An 18,285-nucleotide genomic window follows, 5' to 3' on the forward strand; every position below is an offset into this window, starting at 1 on the left:
GTTTGGTAGGTGATGGTAGAGTTCACCCAGTACTAAGCCCTATACGGCGTGTGAACGTGTGAAATTCACACATCAGGGTAGGGGGGCCAGTTCCTTTCCCTGTGCCGGTTATGGTTTCCCGGGAAGATCTGGTACCCGAAAAATCACCCATAGCTTGGGTGGAGCCGCAGGTGCCCAGAGTGCCTCGCCCGGGAATCGATCCGGTCAGTAGTCCAACGCTCTACCCCCTGGACTACCGACGTAAATGTAGATAAAAAAGCAGTAAAAATTAAAAGTGAAAAAAGTGTACTTTTATAGGTGTACAAATGAAGGCAATTCAACCAATTACTTTTCTTGTTTCGTACTCTTTCTTTCATTAACACCACAATTACTTGGGATCTGCTGCCTAAAGTGTTAACGAAATATGACAATATTCATTCAAAACACACCCTCCTTGTCACCTGCTTGGATCCTCCTCCTTCCTTCCACAACTTGTGTATGCCCTTCCCATCCTGCCACCAAAATCTCTTCCCTCATCCAATATTCTCGGAGAGAGCAATTATCACGTTTCACTATGAATACGCGCGAGTAGCTTGGTGTCTGGCGGTTCAACACACGCATCATATTCAGCACACGACGCACAACTGACCACTAGTTCCCTTCATCGTTCTCCCAGGATTCTTGACGCTGAGAACATACTTATTCACTTTCCGAAACCCAATTTTTTTTTACTAGAAGAAAGTTTACCGATAAATCATATATTCCCGGCCTCCAGAGGAATATTATTTTGTTTTTTTTTAAAAAAAGGTCTCATGTAACCCTATTCTGGGGCCCAGACCCCCGATTGCCCTCTACAAGCGATTCCTGGCGGAAGTGGGAATGGCGCCGCGACGCCAGAACGCGCGCTATTTTTAAAAACTATTTGGATGCGTGGAGCACACTGGCGAAACGAAGAGGGCAACGGGTCTGTCAAAGACGGAAATCGTCTCATAGAGATGCGGAGAGTACCTGCTAAGAACAGTACGTCACCCGGAATGTAGATGGTGTCACCACGGAAAAACATCACTAGCGTCACCAGACATCGTTTCAACGCGAATCTCTGTGAAGTGCGTTCCGCGCAAAATCACTCTTTTAAGCTTTCATCTTATTTGTGGAAACGAATATTCAGCAACTGTTCCTCAAAAGCAATATGGATCGTAATAAGAAGTGCTTACAAAAACGTTAAAGTTTCGCCTCGCGCCCTGTTGGACAAATTGGTGGGGCATCATTTTCAACTTCGTCAAGGTTCGCCGAGAGAGCGACCGGGATACCGAATCGGGAACCGAGCAGCGGTGCACATAAGGCGCGCACACCGCACGCGCGAGGCGAAGTGATTCAGCCCTAAGGCCAAAGGGGCTGGGGCGGGGGGAGGACATCGCCTCGTGGGGCGTCGGGCCTCCCGCACGGCCGTCCCGCGACGCCCGCCTCGACTCACTTGTTGTCACACGCGCCTAAAATGACGGCGGATCCGCAGAGAAAGGGAGGGAGGGGCGGAAGCAGGGGGAGGGAGAGCGGTTGTTTTGGGACAGAAATGCGAATGACGGCCTTGGCCGGCGCTCAAATTAAAAAAAATAACAATAAAAGAAAGGAGACACGCGAATTCCGAGCGTGTGGTGTGAGCGGCCGGCGCATGCGCGCTTCTACTCTCTCAGTCGCCCGAAATGAGGTCGACGGCGGTTCCTCCTTCTGGGACGGAAGGTGCGGCGGCGGCCCCCGGGGTGGGGGGAGAGAGGGGAGGGAAAAAAGGGAGGGGGGAGACGAAAGTTCGCACGCACTCTCTATAGCAACACACAAACGCTCGACACCCAAGCGTATGGAGGGGGGAGGCCGTGAAAGCAGGGGGCGGGTGACACTGGGGAGGGGGCAGAGGGGAAAGTGGGTAGGGATGGGGGGGGGCGCGGGAGGGTTGTCTTATTTCGTCCGGCTAAGCGCTCACCTGTTCCCGCCCTTTCCTCTGGGGGTCGGGTGCGGGCAGGGGAGGCCCCAGAAGGGCGGATTATGCGTGGGGCTCCCGTCCATGCTCTCCGGAGAGAGAGTGGTCTCTCATCCAATTCGATGTTTCTCATCCATTCTATTACAACCTCCAAAACTTTTCTCGAAACGATTCCATTGCCTTACTTGCCATTATTGTTCTTAAAAGTATCTGCCGGAATATTAAAGAGCTATGGTCGCCATCAAAAACTGAATTCCTCATCGTGGACATTTATTCAGTGATATTTAACGCATCGAGAGTTTACGATTAAAATGAAAACAGTGTTATGAAATGTTATGGGTGAACATGCACGGAATGCATCCCCAGTTCACGATTACTGGAAAGCCTCAGCATGACTCTGAAAGCATGCATCGCCATATCGAATGTATTCGTATGCCACAGTCGCGTCTAGCTTACATGTTAGTGTAATATATTTTCATAATATTTATTTCGATGTGCACGTCACCACTTGGGATACTATTAATCATTAACGAGACACTTGTCATGACAGATACAGTTTCATTGTCGACCGCCACTCCCAACAGATGGCAGAAGACGTTACTCTACGGGGTGGATGGCAAAAAAAATGGCTCAAGATAATACAGCTCCCGTCACCTACTGATGCAAGACAAAGGGTTCATTCCCTTAGCGAGCATTCATTTTGTTCAAAAAGGCTCTCAATTTGCACATTACCGCCGAGTGATTCCCAAGGCTGACTTCTGCGACACGATTTCGATCATGACTGTGTGTGGTGACCACGTGCCATGCTCACATTGATGACATTAAAAAAAATCCTAGTTTCGACAGAAACCGACGACTGGTTTCGCGACAGTGAGGAGCTCTTCAAGGTCTTGCCTCCCTACTATAAAAATTGCTCTACTCACTTGACGAAATTATTGTCTATTTCCATTTAACATCAGCTTGGAAAAATAGCGCACACGTAATTTCCATGGATGTCAGACAATCTGAGAGGCGAAGAGAGGGGTTCCCTGCGTTCGCTTCGGGTTTTACGGAGTTATTTATTTTCCCGACAAATAAGCGGACCTTGCCACCTAGCCGAATTATGACAAGCTACATATCTTTTATAAACGATTCAAGATTTTATCAAGAATTCGGTCGGTCCTGGTGGATAGCGTGAGTGTATTTTGTCAGGGACTGTACGTCGCGACTTCCTCCTATGTAAACAAGAATAAATCTCGTGATTTATATGAAAATAGCCCTCATTGGAAAATCAAGATCCCCATTCATGCATACGCATTCATCAAACTCTCGACTTTTTGAAAGAAAAAAATAAACGGTTCCTTTCCCGGAACTTGAACTTCAGAAGAAAATGAGTGATTTCCGAATGTTTCCCGATGGATTGGGCACCCTAAGTATTGTACATTCGGGCACTAATTTCCATCAAGACGAAACGAATCCCTCCCCGGCCGTACCGAATCTACCTGCTCCTACCTACTACCCTCAACCCCCATCGGAAACGAGGTTTCGGCGGGGAGTGCACGAATTTCGCCCTGAGGACGCTCCAAAGACGCGAAAATAAATACGCAGGGCCGCGCAAAAGCTGGCGCCCCCTAACCTCCCCCCCAAAGGGATCGAGTGACATAACGGACGATCGTTGACCCCGAGAGCGCGTCTAAAAATGCCCGATGCGACGGTTAATTTCGCCGATTACACGCGCCCACGTCTTAAGGAGGAGGAGGCGGGGGGAATCAACAGGGTTGCCGGATTTCCGAATTCGGCGGAAGTAATTTACCACGTTGTTCGACGACGTCGTCCGAGTTATTGCCAAAATCTATTTCCAAAACTGAGGGGAAGTAAACATGCAGCATTACGGAGTATTGTGAAAAGTAGTTCCCTTGGTCGAGGGAGGTTTTTTGATGAATCAAGTAACTATGCATAAACTGTAACACTAATACGATAATGAGGCTCGCCTAATAAGGGAGTAAATAAATACTCTAGCCCCCTGCAGTTGTGTAATAAACCATTCGGCGACTCTACCCGCGTCTTCCCTTCATTCTGACTCCCATGCCTTTTCTTCCCCCCGCCTCTGTTACTCAACATTCTCCCCTCTCTACATATATCTCACTGCACGCAGCCTTAGAATTTATCCCAACACCCAGACACTCCTCTCCTCCCACCCACCACGCCACGTGATTCTCCGTTTCTTTTCATCCCTGTGCGTTCCAATTATCCCATTCTCCTCCACAGCTACAAACCAAATCCGCTCACCCTCTGCCACTCCCCCTCGGCCAAGCTTCACACAGACACATATGTACAGTCAACTGGGTGAAAACTTTTTCAATCACATGGATACAGGAGATGTTTAACCGGCCGAAGAACAGAGACGACATCGTCAATTATCAAAAGAAAAATAATAGGGCCAAGGTGTGATCCTTGGGGAACGTCAGATGTTGCCACGAAGCCGGGTTTTTGAGTTATTGATTTTTAAGATATTCTTTCTCTCGGGGAGATTAATTCTTAACTTAAAATATGCCCACAGATACCCGCATGTCTCTAATATATATAGCCAACGCGCATGACCCATCCTATCAAAGGTCTTGGTGATATCACAATAGATGGTTCTTGCAATGGTAGTGATGCTGTTTAATTTACGGAATTAAGAGTTATTTCTCCACTGATAAGGGCTTTTCTTCCGCTAGGTTTATAATTGCTCCCAGCTATATCCATGGCGACCATATGAACATATACAGACTTCCAAATATGTCGTGTTTCGGGAGTGGCGTTTCCTATATTACCCTCCGACCCCCTAATATCTTCTAAAACGCTTCTTAGATAGATGGACTGTTCTACCAGCTCTAGTTGATATCCACCTCCTTGAATATTACCTTTACTGTCTCTAGAGACCTTCCTCACGCTTGTTATCATTTTGTCGATTCTCATTCCCTACCGGCCAAACAAATTGAGGTGCCTCATCGGGGATTGTTCGCCCGTGGGTGTGCCTTCCATTCCGAAGGGTGCCGCCGCTCGTTAAAGCACCCTCACCTCTTCACCCCTTCCGTGCGGTTGGAGTAAGTATAAGGGCCCCAACCTGATCTCAATGGTGAGCCGGGGGAGTGGGTAAGGGCCCCTGAATCGTTCACCTTGTTCATGCGCACGTTTCACGCGCCGCGGCGGGGAACCCAGGCCCGCCCGCGCACCAAGCCAACGTTAGGGTTGTTTACTACTCGCTTTGGCGACGCGATCACCTTAATTGGGACGGGGAGGAATGCGAAACCGTTAGTTAATTCGTATTTCCGCGCGCCATCGTGTTGGCACGCACCTGACTCAGAAGACAGGTAAGAGCACAAAGGCGTCAGTGCTTGATCTGCGAGTCATAAATTGAAACTCCCTTGTCCGCGTGCCAATGGACCAAACTCGTACACCAGTTCCTTCCCCACTCTGGAGGAGAATGCGACGAATAAGGCACCTGGCCATTCAGGGAAAAGCAAAACAAAGACGAACGATAATGCGATAGTAAAGACGCAATCCACCGCCGCCCCCCTCCCCCCGGCAAAAACCGCACCATGATTAAAAAAATATTCGAACTAGGCGTGTCGAGGGGGCGCGTGCGTTCGGACACGCCTCATCGCGACGAAACCGCGTGTGCGGAAACTTGATCCGGGGATAATTATCTCACTGGGAGAGGTGAGTGTGTGGGCAACAGCTCCCAAGTCGCCGCCGCCGAGAGGTAAGGAGGCCAAGGTCCTCGTCGGCCCACGGTTGCGCAACCCACCCCCCTCACCAACCCCCGCCGCCACGTTTGCCATCTCCACCCCCCACCCCCCGTGGTGCCTTCGTTCGCAAATGGAATGTCACCTTCGGCCGGGTTACGCCGACTTTCTCCCGTCTGGACTCTTCCCCAGCATTGGATACCTACCTACCAAGTAGCAGGAATCCCGCGCACCCAAAAGAAGGGCACCCCGCACTCCACAAACGATGGGCTCTATCCCTGCAGCACGCGTCTAGAGAGAATGGCATGGGGTGTCAGGTCACCCCAGCCAATAGTGGCGAAGATCGGCATTCGGGAATTCTAACTTTTGGAAGTTTGTGTTTCTTGTTGTTGGGCTCAATTCATTCCTTGGACGTGCGTCGGTTCTGCCGTCAGTTTCCCCCCCCCTTCTCCTCCCCGTGGTCTCTCTCTGTCTCGCTAGTCAATGCGATACAGCGATTGGATCGTTCCTTCGCTCTGTCAGCAGAAAACACTTGAATTGACTCAAAATTCTCTGGAAATCATAGCAGTGCATGCCATCTCCGCGAGTACCTCCCAACCAAGGCTATCCGATTATTATTATGTGACCCTTTCCGTTCGTCCATCACGATTCTTCACGAAGCGTGCAGTTTTACCGAGTATATCTTCAGTAGTAGTAGTTTGGAGGGGAGGCGACCGACAGCTAAGGTCATTTGCGAAGTATATCTTCATCAACGAAGTCAAGTCCTTCCGCGAACGATCGACACCGCCAACGAGCATCCTCGATGGTCTCAACGAAGCGAAATAGAAATTCCTGCATCGCCAAACGGGAGTTTTCGTTCGAATATTCGCCCCCCAGCACTCGTCAGAGGAAACCCGACGGTGTCGCGCGAGGCCGATACGTGGCTACAGGTGAGTACAGAGGTCACTTCGCAGCGTCCTCTCCTCACAGCGCTCCCCTTCTTGCGGTCGAGCGAGGTCTCGACACACATGGTGCTAACGAAAGGGGACGTGCTCACCCGCGTTTGACCCCTGGGGTCAGCGGACGAGCCGATAGTGGGAGCGTCTGTCCGCGTTTGAAACCACGCGATACTTCATGAATAAGAATTTTTCAAGGTGGTGAATGGACTCGCAGTTATTCCTTCAAACGAAACAATATCCATTTTGGATCGATTGTCGGTCGGTATTTCTATTCCAAACATTAAACGAATGTAACGGATCAAAAACAACGCGGATGATTAAAAACGCACCCAAACCATTTTGTGCTGCAATCACCACAGTGGGCAACCGACGCGGGGGAAGTGGATCGAACCCGCGACCTCCAGATAAGCAGGCGAGGGCATATACTATATAAATCTACTTGTGGATTTGAACATGGACGCGGGGAGATGCCGCCTACCGAGGCGGGTGTGTACGGTAGCCAAAGGGGGCGGCACCCCCCCTCGGGTGCTATTTCCAGAACTGTCCGAGGCGATCTACGCGCCAGCAGGTAGGCGTCCGGACAATCCTTCCTGCGCCAATCCCCCCACCCACCCCGGACGCAAGACGTCCGCACACCTCTCGCGGGCGGGCCGCCCTCATTTCGGACGCAAATCGCCTTCACACCTTTGGGTACACGCTCGGGTCACATCAGCGCTCACCGCTCCAAAATTTCACGATGCCCACGTTTACAGTACTCCGCGTGCACCCAGAGCAGAGCACCGAGAGCGCTGCATCATTTGAAAGCCAATAAATGTGCTCACGCGCTCAAAGAAGAATCACGAACACATCTTTAAAACAGACTACGATTTACACGCCTTCACTATTTGATTAATTTAGAACGTTTATCGTGACGTTCTCAACATGGACATCGTATACCCGCCAGCGAACGGATACTACCTGAATGCTTTAACGATGCCCAACGACAAATAAAAAAGGAAATTTGTTTTAAAGAAAAGATCTAACTTACAAGAAAAAATACTTTTTAACATTTTAAACGGTGGGTTCAAAATGCAGAGACTAATTGACACGATAAATATAAGAAGAGGTGACCAAAAAAATTCAAAAAAACCGCCGAGCGGAGTATCAAGGGAACAGACAAATATTCAATCACCTTGCACGAGTGTGACGTGTCAACCAGCATTGCGGCCCAGTCACAGTTCCATGGCGGACCTCCTTGCATTAAAACAAATAGAATAAACCCCTAAAACTCTGTCCTCATTGTATCAACATAAACTTAGGGCCAGGTTATTCCATGCACGGCTTTTATTGGACTTCTATTGAAGTCGCGTTGAAAGAAAAATGTAGTGTACATATGGTCTTAGTGAGATAAGATATAGGTACTTTTTTAATACTTGAAAATATTTCCTCCTTGAACATTCGTATCCCCTGACTTGCGATGACGACATTCCTAGTTGATAAAGAGTTTGGGAACCACGGGCGGCCCTCAGTGGCATGTCACCGATCAACGTCTCGAAACTGTCCTGTTCGAACGGCGGTCGGTACGAGGCAAGGAAGCGCCACCTTTGTCGGTCCGAAATCCGGTTTGGCATCCACTGCCCACCCACACCGACAAGTACATAATCCTGGAACGAGTACCCAGGGAAGAGTTGAAAAGGGGACATCCTACCACCTACTTAGGAACAAAACTCAGAAGTGAAGAACACCCGAGAACTAGCACACTCAAGAAGACACCAAGACACCGAAAAGAACAGCGAGAAGAAATCGGGAAAGCGAAGAAGTACCTTAGCAATATTCTCTCGTTACTATTCCAGAAAATGGGTGGAACTATAGTTCACGAGCAAAATATCGTAACTTTCAACAGAACACGGTGACTGTTAAGATTTCCTCGAGAAGATTAGGTAATAAAAAGGGCAAAGACTGTGAGGAATACAAAGTCGCAGATACATTTGCGCACAGAATCGGCACGTGTATTAATTTCTGAGGCATGGAGATTTAAATCCTGGCACAATAGCGGGCAATGAACACAATTCCCCAACGAAACGATGTACTATTCGTTAGAGAATGGATGAACTGTGTGAAATTGGTCCGGATTTAAGGAAAGGAAGGGTAGGAAGACAGAGCCGATTGTGGCACGATGATCGCTCAACCGTAAACCGCTTGCACGCAAATGCATAATACCTGAATGCATCGTGTGTGTATATATATATATATATATATATATATATATATATATATACATATGTGTATATATATATTTAACAATTAATAATCTAGTTATTACTGTAGGTAATATACCGCCTAATGTAGGGTTTGGATGGACACTACTACCAAATGATTCATTTGTCTCTCCCAACAAAACAAAACCAAACATCCTGCTCCAAAATAACCACCCTCTTCGTATCCATATACTTCCTCCCTTCATTCCGACCAACATTCCTATCCCTTGTTTCTGCCCTTTCCTCACTTGCCTAACATTCTCTCCTCTATCACAGTCTTCAACATCTGACTGCCGATCAATAAGCCCTTCATCCATTTTTCCTGCCTCCTCATGATTTCTTCCAGCAATCTCCTCTCCTCGCCCACCATAACTAGCACCTCCTCATTCGTTTTCGTTTGTGTCCACTTCACCTTCTCCATCCTTCCCCACACCCTCATTCCAAAAGCCTCCGAATATCAGAGTGTTGGAAGTAGTATCCTCAGCCGGCTGTGTCGTTCCCCACGAAGTTCTGGTACGCAACTAATCAGGTAACTTTGGTGGTGCCAGTCAAAATATTGTAATGACTTGTCAAAGGTTAATGCATCAAGTTAAAAAGTTTATTTATCGAACAAATCTTCATTCCATTCTCCCTTCATTTTCTGTCGTATTTGATCGAAAGAAGTTTATTTCATTGGGGAATGTCTGCGTAAAACTCTGCTAGTTAAAAGTTGATTCGTCCGACGGAAGTCTTCTCTTGGCAGTGATTTTAGTTCGGCACCACCAAGGCGAAGCAAAGAGAACAATAAAATTCAAAGAAACTGCGGGAGATGCCGCGACAGTAACTTTTTACGGAGTCATCCACTATATGCGTATTACAATGCAACTTTCAGGGAGTAAAAATCATTCACCTTGACCGGGATTCGAACCCGGTTTCCCTGATGTCCTGCCGAGTGCTTTAGCCAGTTAAGCTGCCGAGGCTTCCCTCTAGCACTTCGATATTTTGGGGCTTTGAAAGAACAAGATATTATGACGAAATACCGAACATACGATGTCACAGGCATTCGAAGTCGTTCGCCTTGCGCCACAGTTCACGCGGTTGAAGCCAACTTTCAACACTAAGCGTGTTTTACTTTTGAAAGATTCCAAGACACTGCGGACATCGACATCGAAGGACCCGGGTTCGAATCCCGGTCGAGACGAATGATTTTTACACTCCGAAATTGTTGCATTGAAAGAACAGAAAACATCAAAAAGGCACCACCACCTCGTTTGAAGAAACGTACTTGTTCGCCAGGCTCTTTAAACCATTCATATTTTCTTTGAGGTGCGCACATTTTTGTAAACTCAGTTTCCGCATAATTTAAAAGATTCGTTATATTTCCTTGGGGACGGCCTCATAAATTATTTCTGATTCAAATGAAATTACTTCTATCTGATGATAACTGTTAGATTATTTCAGTTAAAAATATACCACAATCAACAGAATTAAAACTTTCAGCTGACCTCCGCGAGGCGATAGGGTGGCGATAGTGGCGTGAGAGTTGGACGCGCTAACACGGAGTGACCCCCCACCCCCCTCACTCTCCTTCTTCCTCTTAGCCGGGAAACCTACGCCCCTCGATTTCACGGGAGCCATTCATTTTCGCGACTTTCCACGCCGATCGCTACTTTCACCAAATCGGACCATCCGCCGATTCCGTCACACCTCGGCAATCAAGGGTGCCGCCGGAGGGACGGCCGATCCCCAATGCTCGCTCCCCGCCTCCCGCTCGAGCGCGAAGCAAAACTCCTGGGGCTCCGGAGGGCAAGAATCAAGAGGGACGAGCCGGGGGCGCAGACGGCCTGCACGTGATATTTGGCCATGCCCACCCGCGCCGCGGACAAATCGAAGGGGGTGAGGGTCGTCACCCGTGGCTCTGGAGCGGGGAGGAGTCCGTCGTCCTTGAGGGGAGGGTGGGATGGGGGCCGCGGACCCCTCGCCGCCCCTTCTGACCCCAATCCGGGGGGAGGCAGAGACGACGTCTACCCTTCGACGTCGAGGTCACCACGTCGCCGCATGCGGGGCGAGCGGATCATCCGTGACCACTCCTGGCTTACGTGGATGCGCTTCCTAAAGTCGGCAGCCGAGAATCAGAGATGGGCGAAAGCATTCGTCACGTTGGTTTTGCTATTCCCGGACGGACGGACACTTGGGCTGGCTGCAATAGTACGTCGCTCTGGGCGAGAGGGGCTGTTCAGTGACCGCCAGCCACGGTGCGAGTGCCTGCAATGCGAGAGTTGTCCCCGCTCCCTAACCCATGACGACGGCGAGACTGGTGGCAATGTTAAGGCGAATTGTCAGAAGGAAAAATAGTCGTCGGAACTCACAAAACAACCATGGCTATAACAGTATACGTCAGCACTTAAGACCATAAGAGTTTCTCGAAGATAAAACGTTACCTTCTGAAGAATTTCCTGAAAACAGAACGCTACCATCCATTAATCGTGTTTGATATAATTACTCATTACCCTAATGATCGCAGAAAACCTGCCTCAGCACAACTGCAGCCACTAATACTGCCGCAAAAAGTACCAGCATTTTACGACAACTGCCTGGAATGAAAAATAGGTACTGTCGGGGGGAAAAATAAAGATGAGCCGGTATTTTTGTGAGTTCTATTGTCTGCATACGTATCGTAATACCACTGCGTCGTTACCGACAAATGCTTTAAAGTATGTGCGTCCATTTTAATATATATACAAAGTGATAATCGATACGACCATTCATCAAAAGTTGGATCACGTGGAGCGTAGGAGTTAGATATGTAAAACGTTGCTATGATAAACTTGGTAGCGTAACCAAAATATTATGGCAGCTAAGCTGGGAATCAATCACCCACGGAGTGAAGGTTAAATTACAGATTAAAGCTCTTGCATAAGTTGGAAGGATCTCTCTTTAGCAGTGATGTTGAAAATGTATCATTACCCCCATAGTACTACGGTAGGAGGGATTACGTTAGTAAAATAAGCGAGATTAAGCGTAGAACAGATTAGACTAAACATGCCATTTTTTCCACGCATGATAAGAGATCAGAATAGCATTATCAGACTGCGGTAGAGTCATATTCGGGTAAAATTAGTCTGGTGTTTATACACCCCCTGCCACACACCTAAGCGGTGGCTTGCAGGGTACCTTGAAAAAATATAAAAGTGAAGAAAAAGAAAAGTAGGTTCCCAACGGCAATTACCTTTTACGCATCGCTATAACTCCCTCGTGTATTGCTTTCTTCCATCATTTCCTTCTTCTTCTCGTGTATTCTCCACCCCTTCTCTCAATCTCCCTTCATCCCCTTCCCTCCTCTGTCCACGGCGCCCCTTCCAACCATCCCCCATCTCATGTCGCGGCTTCTTCAACAGCCCACGATAAACATCCGACACTTATATTTCCACATCACCCACCATCTCTAAGTTTCTCGGATTTACCGAATCGCTGATTCCTCTCTTGGCTCACCCACCTTCAAAATATCGTTAGTTTTCCTTTCTGCCACACCTTATTGCCACCATTTTTCTCCAAGACTACATCTCAGAAAATTCCAATCTTCGCCCATCCACTTATTGCCTCAAAAGAACATGTTTTTAACCAGCAAACTCCAGACCAGTCCGATGCGACATCATTGTGTCGACTAGTCGACGTTTTCCGTCCCGGTGGGGAAATCCCACCACTACCAGTATTTATTACAAATGAGGGTTGAAGTGACGCGTGATATATGCACGCGTGCTTGTATTGCTTGTGTGAAAAGAGTAACTTACTGACTATTCTAAATTACGGACAGAACATTGGATATATATATATTCATGATTTACATATGGATATGTACAATTTTTTTGTTTTTATAAATTTTTCAATTTTAATTTTTGTTAATTTTTTTACATTATTTTTTTTTGCATAAATATCACTCTAATATCCCAAGCGACAGTCACCACTCTCGGCAGTGTTCGCCAATTCGATCTCCACCCCCTCCTCCGCATGCCGAATTCCGCAAATGAAACCAAAAGAGAGAGAGAGGCGTGGAAACGTGGCACTTATCTACGCGGCGGATCATAACGACAGCGATCTTCCCCACGTCATGCACCACGCTCGCCTTTCCTCCCTCCCTCCCACCCCCCTTCCGACGACGACCCAAAGTCACGCACTGTCGATATCCTCCCCCCCCACCCCACTCGTCCGTCATGCGACGTCCACGGCGGCCAAAGATTTGCCCAATTTTCCAATTTGTTCTGACTTTTCCGATGAAAAATTCTGTCAATAGGCTAGGATTTCCGTACAAAAATCCTTATTCTAGACCTGGATAGGATCCTAGATCCTCCGATTTCCAGCCGAGTGCTTTACCCATTCGGTGCAATTGGATCTATTCAGTTCTATATAGTATCCTGCGAGGCACCGCTAGGGTGCGTGGCGGGGGGTGATTACACACCAGATTACTTCTTGACACACAATACTTTTCCCCCTTCCGCGGTCGGATAACGTTATTCTGATCGCTTATCGTTCGTGGGAGAATGGTCTCTGGCATGCATAAAAATATCCTGGACTGGATTAAAGACACTTTGAATGGTCGGGTACAAAGAGTGGTCATAAATGGTGTCAGCTCTAATGCAGTATTCACTTGATGTGTTCCCCAGGAAAGTGTTGTTGGAATTATTATTCCTACTTAACCTTTACGGCATTAACTCCGCAGCCACCGATAAGATACGTTTATTTTACGCAATGATATACAGATACATCAACGATCCTGAGGATAAAGTAGCTTTAGCAGATGACCTTAATGCAATACGACGTTCGGCAAGTAGAATTAAAACTCAAAAAATGCGTACTGATGAATTTTTGGGTTAGAAATAGTTCCCTCCCGAACGCCTTAGCTGTAAATATTAATTAATATGCCATGACGAGATCTTCCTTTACCTGCTGGTGGCTCAACAATATTCGTACCAGGTCCATTAAATTCACTAAAATCAGATTTAGCAATAGGACATGCCTACTATCCCGTTGATGATAGAACAGACGGTAGAATGTACCCAAGTAATTCCGCCGATAAGCGCCGCTTCGGAGAGGGTCCCGACATTTCGCGCAATGGCGGTTTGCTCGGACGAATATATATCGGGGAATCCGAACGGTGGTCCGAAAGAGGCGGGTGGGACACGTGGGTGACGTGCCTTACCTGTATGTTTCGCAGGGCGCTGTGCAGGATGCTCAGGTTGGAAGACTTCTTCTCCTCTTGCGAGGCGGGCAGTTGCTTCTTGAGCAGTTCGAAGCACTCCTTGAGGTGCGCCCTGCGGTTCTTCTCCAGTTTGTTGTGGACCTCCCTCGTCCCGGAACTGAGGAGAGAAAGGCCACTGTTGGACAGTGCTGTAGCGACGGAGTCCACAACATCAACACACACACACATACACATACACACACCAACATATCACTGTAATTTTCTACATCACTAGCAGATGGATAAAAATGAGGGACAATGAAGATGAAAGAGCAGAAGAGAACAACAATACGAGTCTCGTACAGGCTGAAGTATACACGAGGTCTGTAAATTAAGTAATGAGACTGGCAACGTAGCCTTCGATCTGGCAGCACTGGAGGCGCTGGGCTTGGAGGGGCGGCAGGGAAACATGTGACCCGCCTTCGATTCGTGTTTGAACTCGCTCGAGTCATTTGGTTGTCCATAGCAATTTTTTTTGTGAAACAGTTTTTTTCTATTGTGTCCTAAAAGTGAGTGACATCAATTTCAATGTGCTATCAGGTTTGGCTTCAGACTTGGGCACAGTGCAACGGAAACTCCAGTTAAACTTCAGCAGGCCTACGGAGATAGTGTTTTGTCAAGAGTCCAGGTTTTTCGGTGGCTTGAAGCATTTTCAGAAGGAAGAGAGTCGATTGAAGATGAACCACGAAGTGGAAGGCCTTCTTCATCTTCAAGAACCGATGAAAATGTCGACAGAATCCGGGATATTCTGCGTTCAGATTGTCGGTTGGCAGTCAGAATGATCGGGGAAGAATTGAATTTGACTCACACCACCGTTCATCAGATTTTGACCAATAAATTGGGGATGAGAAAAATCTAAGAACATCAAGAACAACTGGGTGTTGCATCATGACAATGCTCCTCTTCACACAGCAATTTCAAAAAACGAGTTTTTGGCCAGTAAAAACATTCCTGCGGCTCCTCAGCCTCAATACTCGGTTGACTTGAGTCCTTCTGGCTTTTTTCTCTTCCTGCAGTTGAAAAATCACCTCAAGGGAACTCATTTTGGGACAGTCGAAAACATTTAAAGGGCTGTAACCGACCAGCTGACGGCTATTCCAGTATCGGAGTTCCAGCACTGCTATGAGGAGCGGAAGAACCGTCTACAGCGCTCTGTGGCTTCAGAAGGAAGTTATTTTGAGGGTGACGATATAAAACTGTAATTCTACTTTAATGAATTTTTTTAAATCAGTCTCATTACTTAATTTACAGACCTTGTACAGAACAATAAATAACAGAAGAGGGAAAGAATGCGTGAGACGCAGAGAGGAAAAGGAGAAGAACCAGTTGGGTTGGTCACGCCTTGAGGCAAAACATATCATTACATACGCATTGTAGAAGGGAGACCCCCCTGAGATGAAGGCCAAAGGGACAAATACGAAAGTAAAGGGGGATGCTGGACGGAAGGCCACCCGCTACTGAGGGCCAACTGGCAATGTAGACGTCCGGAGGCGACCGAACTTCGAACTGAAATGCTAATTTATTCACACTACTAATTTACATTCTATGAAGAGCACTAACAATACACGGTTTCCAAACATTATCCACCATCTTTCGATGGCAGCATGGGTTCGCTATTTACCACTAGGCATTTTTATCATCGAAATGTATCATAAAACCCTCAGCCTCCATTTCGCAAACCTCATGGCATCTGTCAGATGGGCAGCAGTCAGAATACGAGCAAGCAACACGACAGCAGATTGACAACAAACATGTCTTGGCTGAGAAATCCCAATGCCGGGACAGCTGAAACCCAAGTATCTTCAAGAGCGACACAGTTTTTTTGATTCTCCACTCTACATTGTGATCGCAAGCTCGGAGCGCCGCAAGCAAAGGAACGCATATGGACCTCATCCAAAAGGAAGAAGAAGGGCGAATGAAATAGTGAACGCGATGAGCGATTCTCCAGAAAGAAAGAGAACCTACCAACACGCACGGTGACCGGCGTACGGAATTACATATTGTTTAGCATAATTATACGATCGCACTTGGGCAAAATAAGTGTAAATAACCCTGCATCAAAACGTTGATGTTTTATTTACCTAATTAAAAACATAGCCAACTCGGAGACGGACTGAAAACCAGCAGATATGTGTCTATATTTTCCATTGCAATATTCAAAAACGCTTGAGGTAATTAACATAATTGTTTAATTGGTTTCGCCACCATTGTGAAAGCTTCGCTCTTCCACCACGGAGCGCATTCGTCAAAATGAATGCTCCTCATTAGCGAACACTTGGACAGGGAACCGTCCATAATAACGTAATTAAGCGGGATATAGAGCATCGAAAAAAATGTCCGTTTCGTAGCAAGCAGCTCGTGGTAATGAAAACAGAGCAGTTGACATCGCGCGCAATAATGGCGCCGCCGCATTGATGATTTGCGACGCTGACTGTTATGACTAAATCACGCGGTTCATCGGCAAAAGCCCATTCCTTGAATTGAATTCAATTCACTCCAGATCCAGTTAATGCAATTGCTGAGGAGGTCGACTCTTCGGCGGTACTTCGCCTTCGGCAATTCGTTCCTTCCTTTAGATTAATGTTGTTCCTTTTAAATTTCCAGCATTATCTCGTTCCTTTGCGGCCTACGAATCGTCGGGGAAGAATTCATCCGCCATATGACTCCCAAGATTCTATGAATGACTTTTCTCCACAAATTCCCGCTGCGTTTTCCCCAAGGTACGTGCCATGGGTCCAATTAAGAGATTTGTAATTTTACACTGTCGAGTCGTGAATCGAAAGGCTGGGCTGGATCTTTAGCATACCAATACTTAGTTTGGCTCTAGTTCGCTTCCAACCTATCCACATCCTCCCTTCTGGAAGAGCGCTCTTATCCCTTTGTATGTAGACCTTCCACCAGGACGACCTTGGGCTACAGGTGACATTGTTTCGATGCACATTTTGTTTCCCTTCAAATCCTTTTCTGCATCACTTCAGTTGTGGCCAAGCGCAAGAGCAGACCTGACAAATCGTATTCATCTCCTTCAAAGACATGAACCTTTTTGCTATCTTTTTCCGCACTAAGGCCTCTGTGTCAGTGGTCAAAAGTAATTTTTACTGGTGATATCAGCTTCATGGAAATATCAAACCTCGAATGTTTCCAGAAACTTGAGTTTTGTATGAAGAGGCAAAGCTTGTCTTGAAGTCAGTAAAAGGTTCGCATAAATTGGCATTATATTCATAATACAAACTGAAACAATAATGGGCATTTTTCCCTGGAATGAAATTGTGGAGCATTTTTCAAATTGTAAAAATGTTTAACTCCCCATAAGAACCTGTTTCTTGAAGAGAGTTTCATTGCGCTTTCGTTCAGGGGAAATTGCCCCGATAGCGTCGGCTCCCGAGGGAGAGCCAACCGCAGAGCAATCGGCGTCCTTCGGCTCCAAATTTCAATGACTGCATCTGAGAATATGAGTGATCGAACGCGTGCTCCTCCACTGACCTACGACTCCCAGCGAGTGTCACAGCAACAACCTACACTAATCAGACGGATGGACATCGATACACTCCATATGAATTTATTCCAATTCCGCTGAAGACTCACCCTTTAGGGTTTGAAAGATAGTTTTGGACAGAGATTCCTTATTCTTTGCAATTGCAAATAGATTTTTGACGTCAACATAAAGTGGAGAATCAAAAATGCAAGGCAATGTTCAAGTGTGCAAACCGGTAAACACACAAGGGTGGTCCCTAGGACCACATAGAAGAAAGATTTTACTCCTTTTATGAATGCGGAATACTTCGAATGGATTCAATTTAATGCAAAACTAATGCTCAAGAGGTTTTAGGTTTGTGGGATATTGGAAAACCGTGCTCCCTGGCACTTGAAAATATCAAGTACTCAAAGTTTAAAAATTGAACAAATAGTCCAAAGTAAAAGGGCTGAATGAACAAATAAAAGAAGAGGGCAGGGCATTCCACGCGTGAAACACGCGGTTCTAATGCTAGATCACCAAGAGCGGACAACGTTACGCGCGATGCCATAGTCGGCCTAACGGTTACATCATGAAAGCGGCCAGGCAACTAGACCTGGCAGGAGACAAAGATCTCAAGGACTTCACAATGTGCCAGACTAATTTTTTTTTCGTGAAACAAGGTACATTCCAGCCACGGTGAGAAGAACCTTCTTGGAGAAAGGTGGGCCGAGTTGGGACAACCACCCCACGTGACACCCCATCATTACGGCGTTGCCT

The 18,285-nt window shown here is 47.0% G+C and overlaps 1 protein-coding gene across 1 annotated transcript in view; it reads right to left on the reverse strand.

Moving 5' to 3' along the window:
• The window catches only part of LOC139693535 (nascent polypeptide-associated complex subunit alpha, muscle-specific form-like), a 111,252-nt gene that overhangs the window by 40,669 nt on the left and 52,298 nt on the right, over positions 1-18,285 (reverse strand). Inside the window, exon 3 of the mRNA XM_071591729.1 lies at positions 14,013-14,169. Within this exon, the coding sequence (XP_071447830.1) occupies positions 14,013-14,169 (157 nt within the window). The remainder of the gene's footprint in view (positions 1-14,012; positions 14,170-18,285) is intronic.

This window comes from Hetaerina americana, unplaced genomic scaffold, assembly GCF_022747635.1.
Source record: "Hetaerina americana unplaced genomic scaffold, ioHetAmer1.1.p SCAF_5, whole genome shotgun sequence".
Taxonomy (NCBI): domain Eukaryota; kingdom Metazoa; phylum Arthropoda; class Insecta; order Odonata; family Calopterygidae; genus Hetaerina; species Hetaerina americana.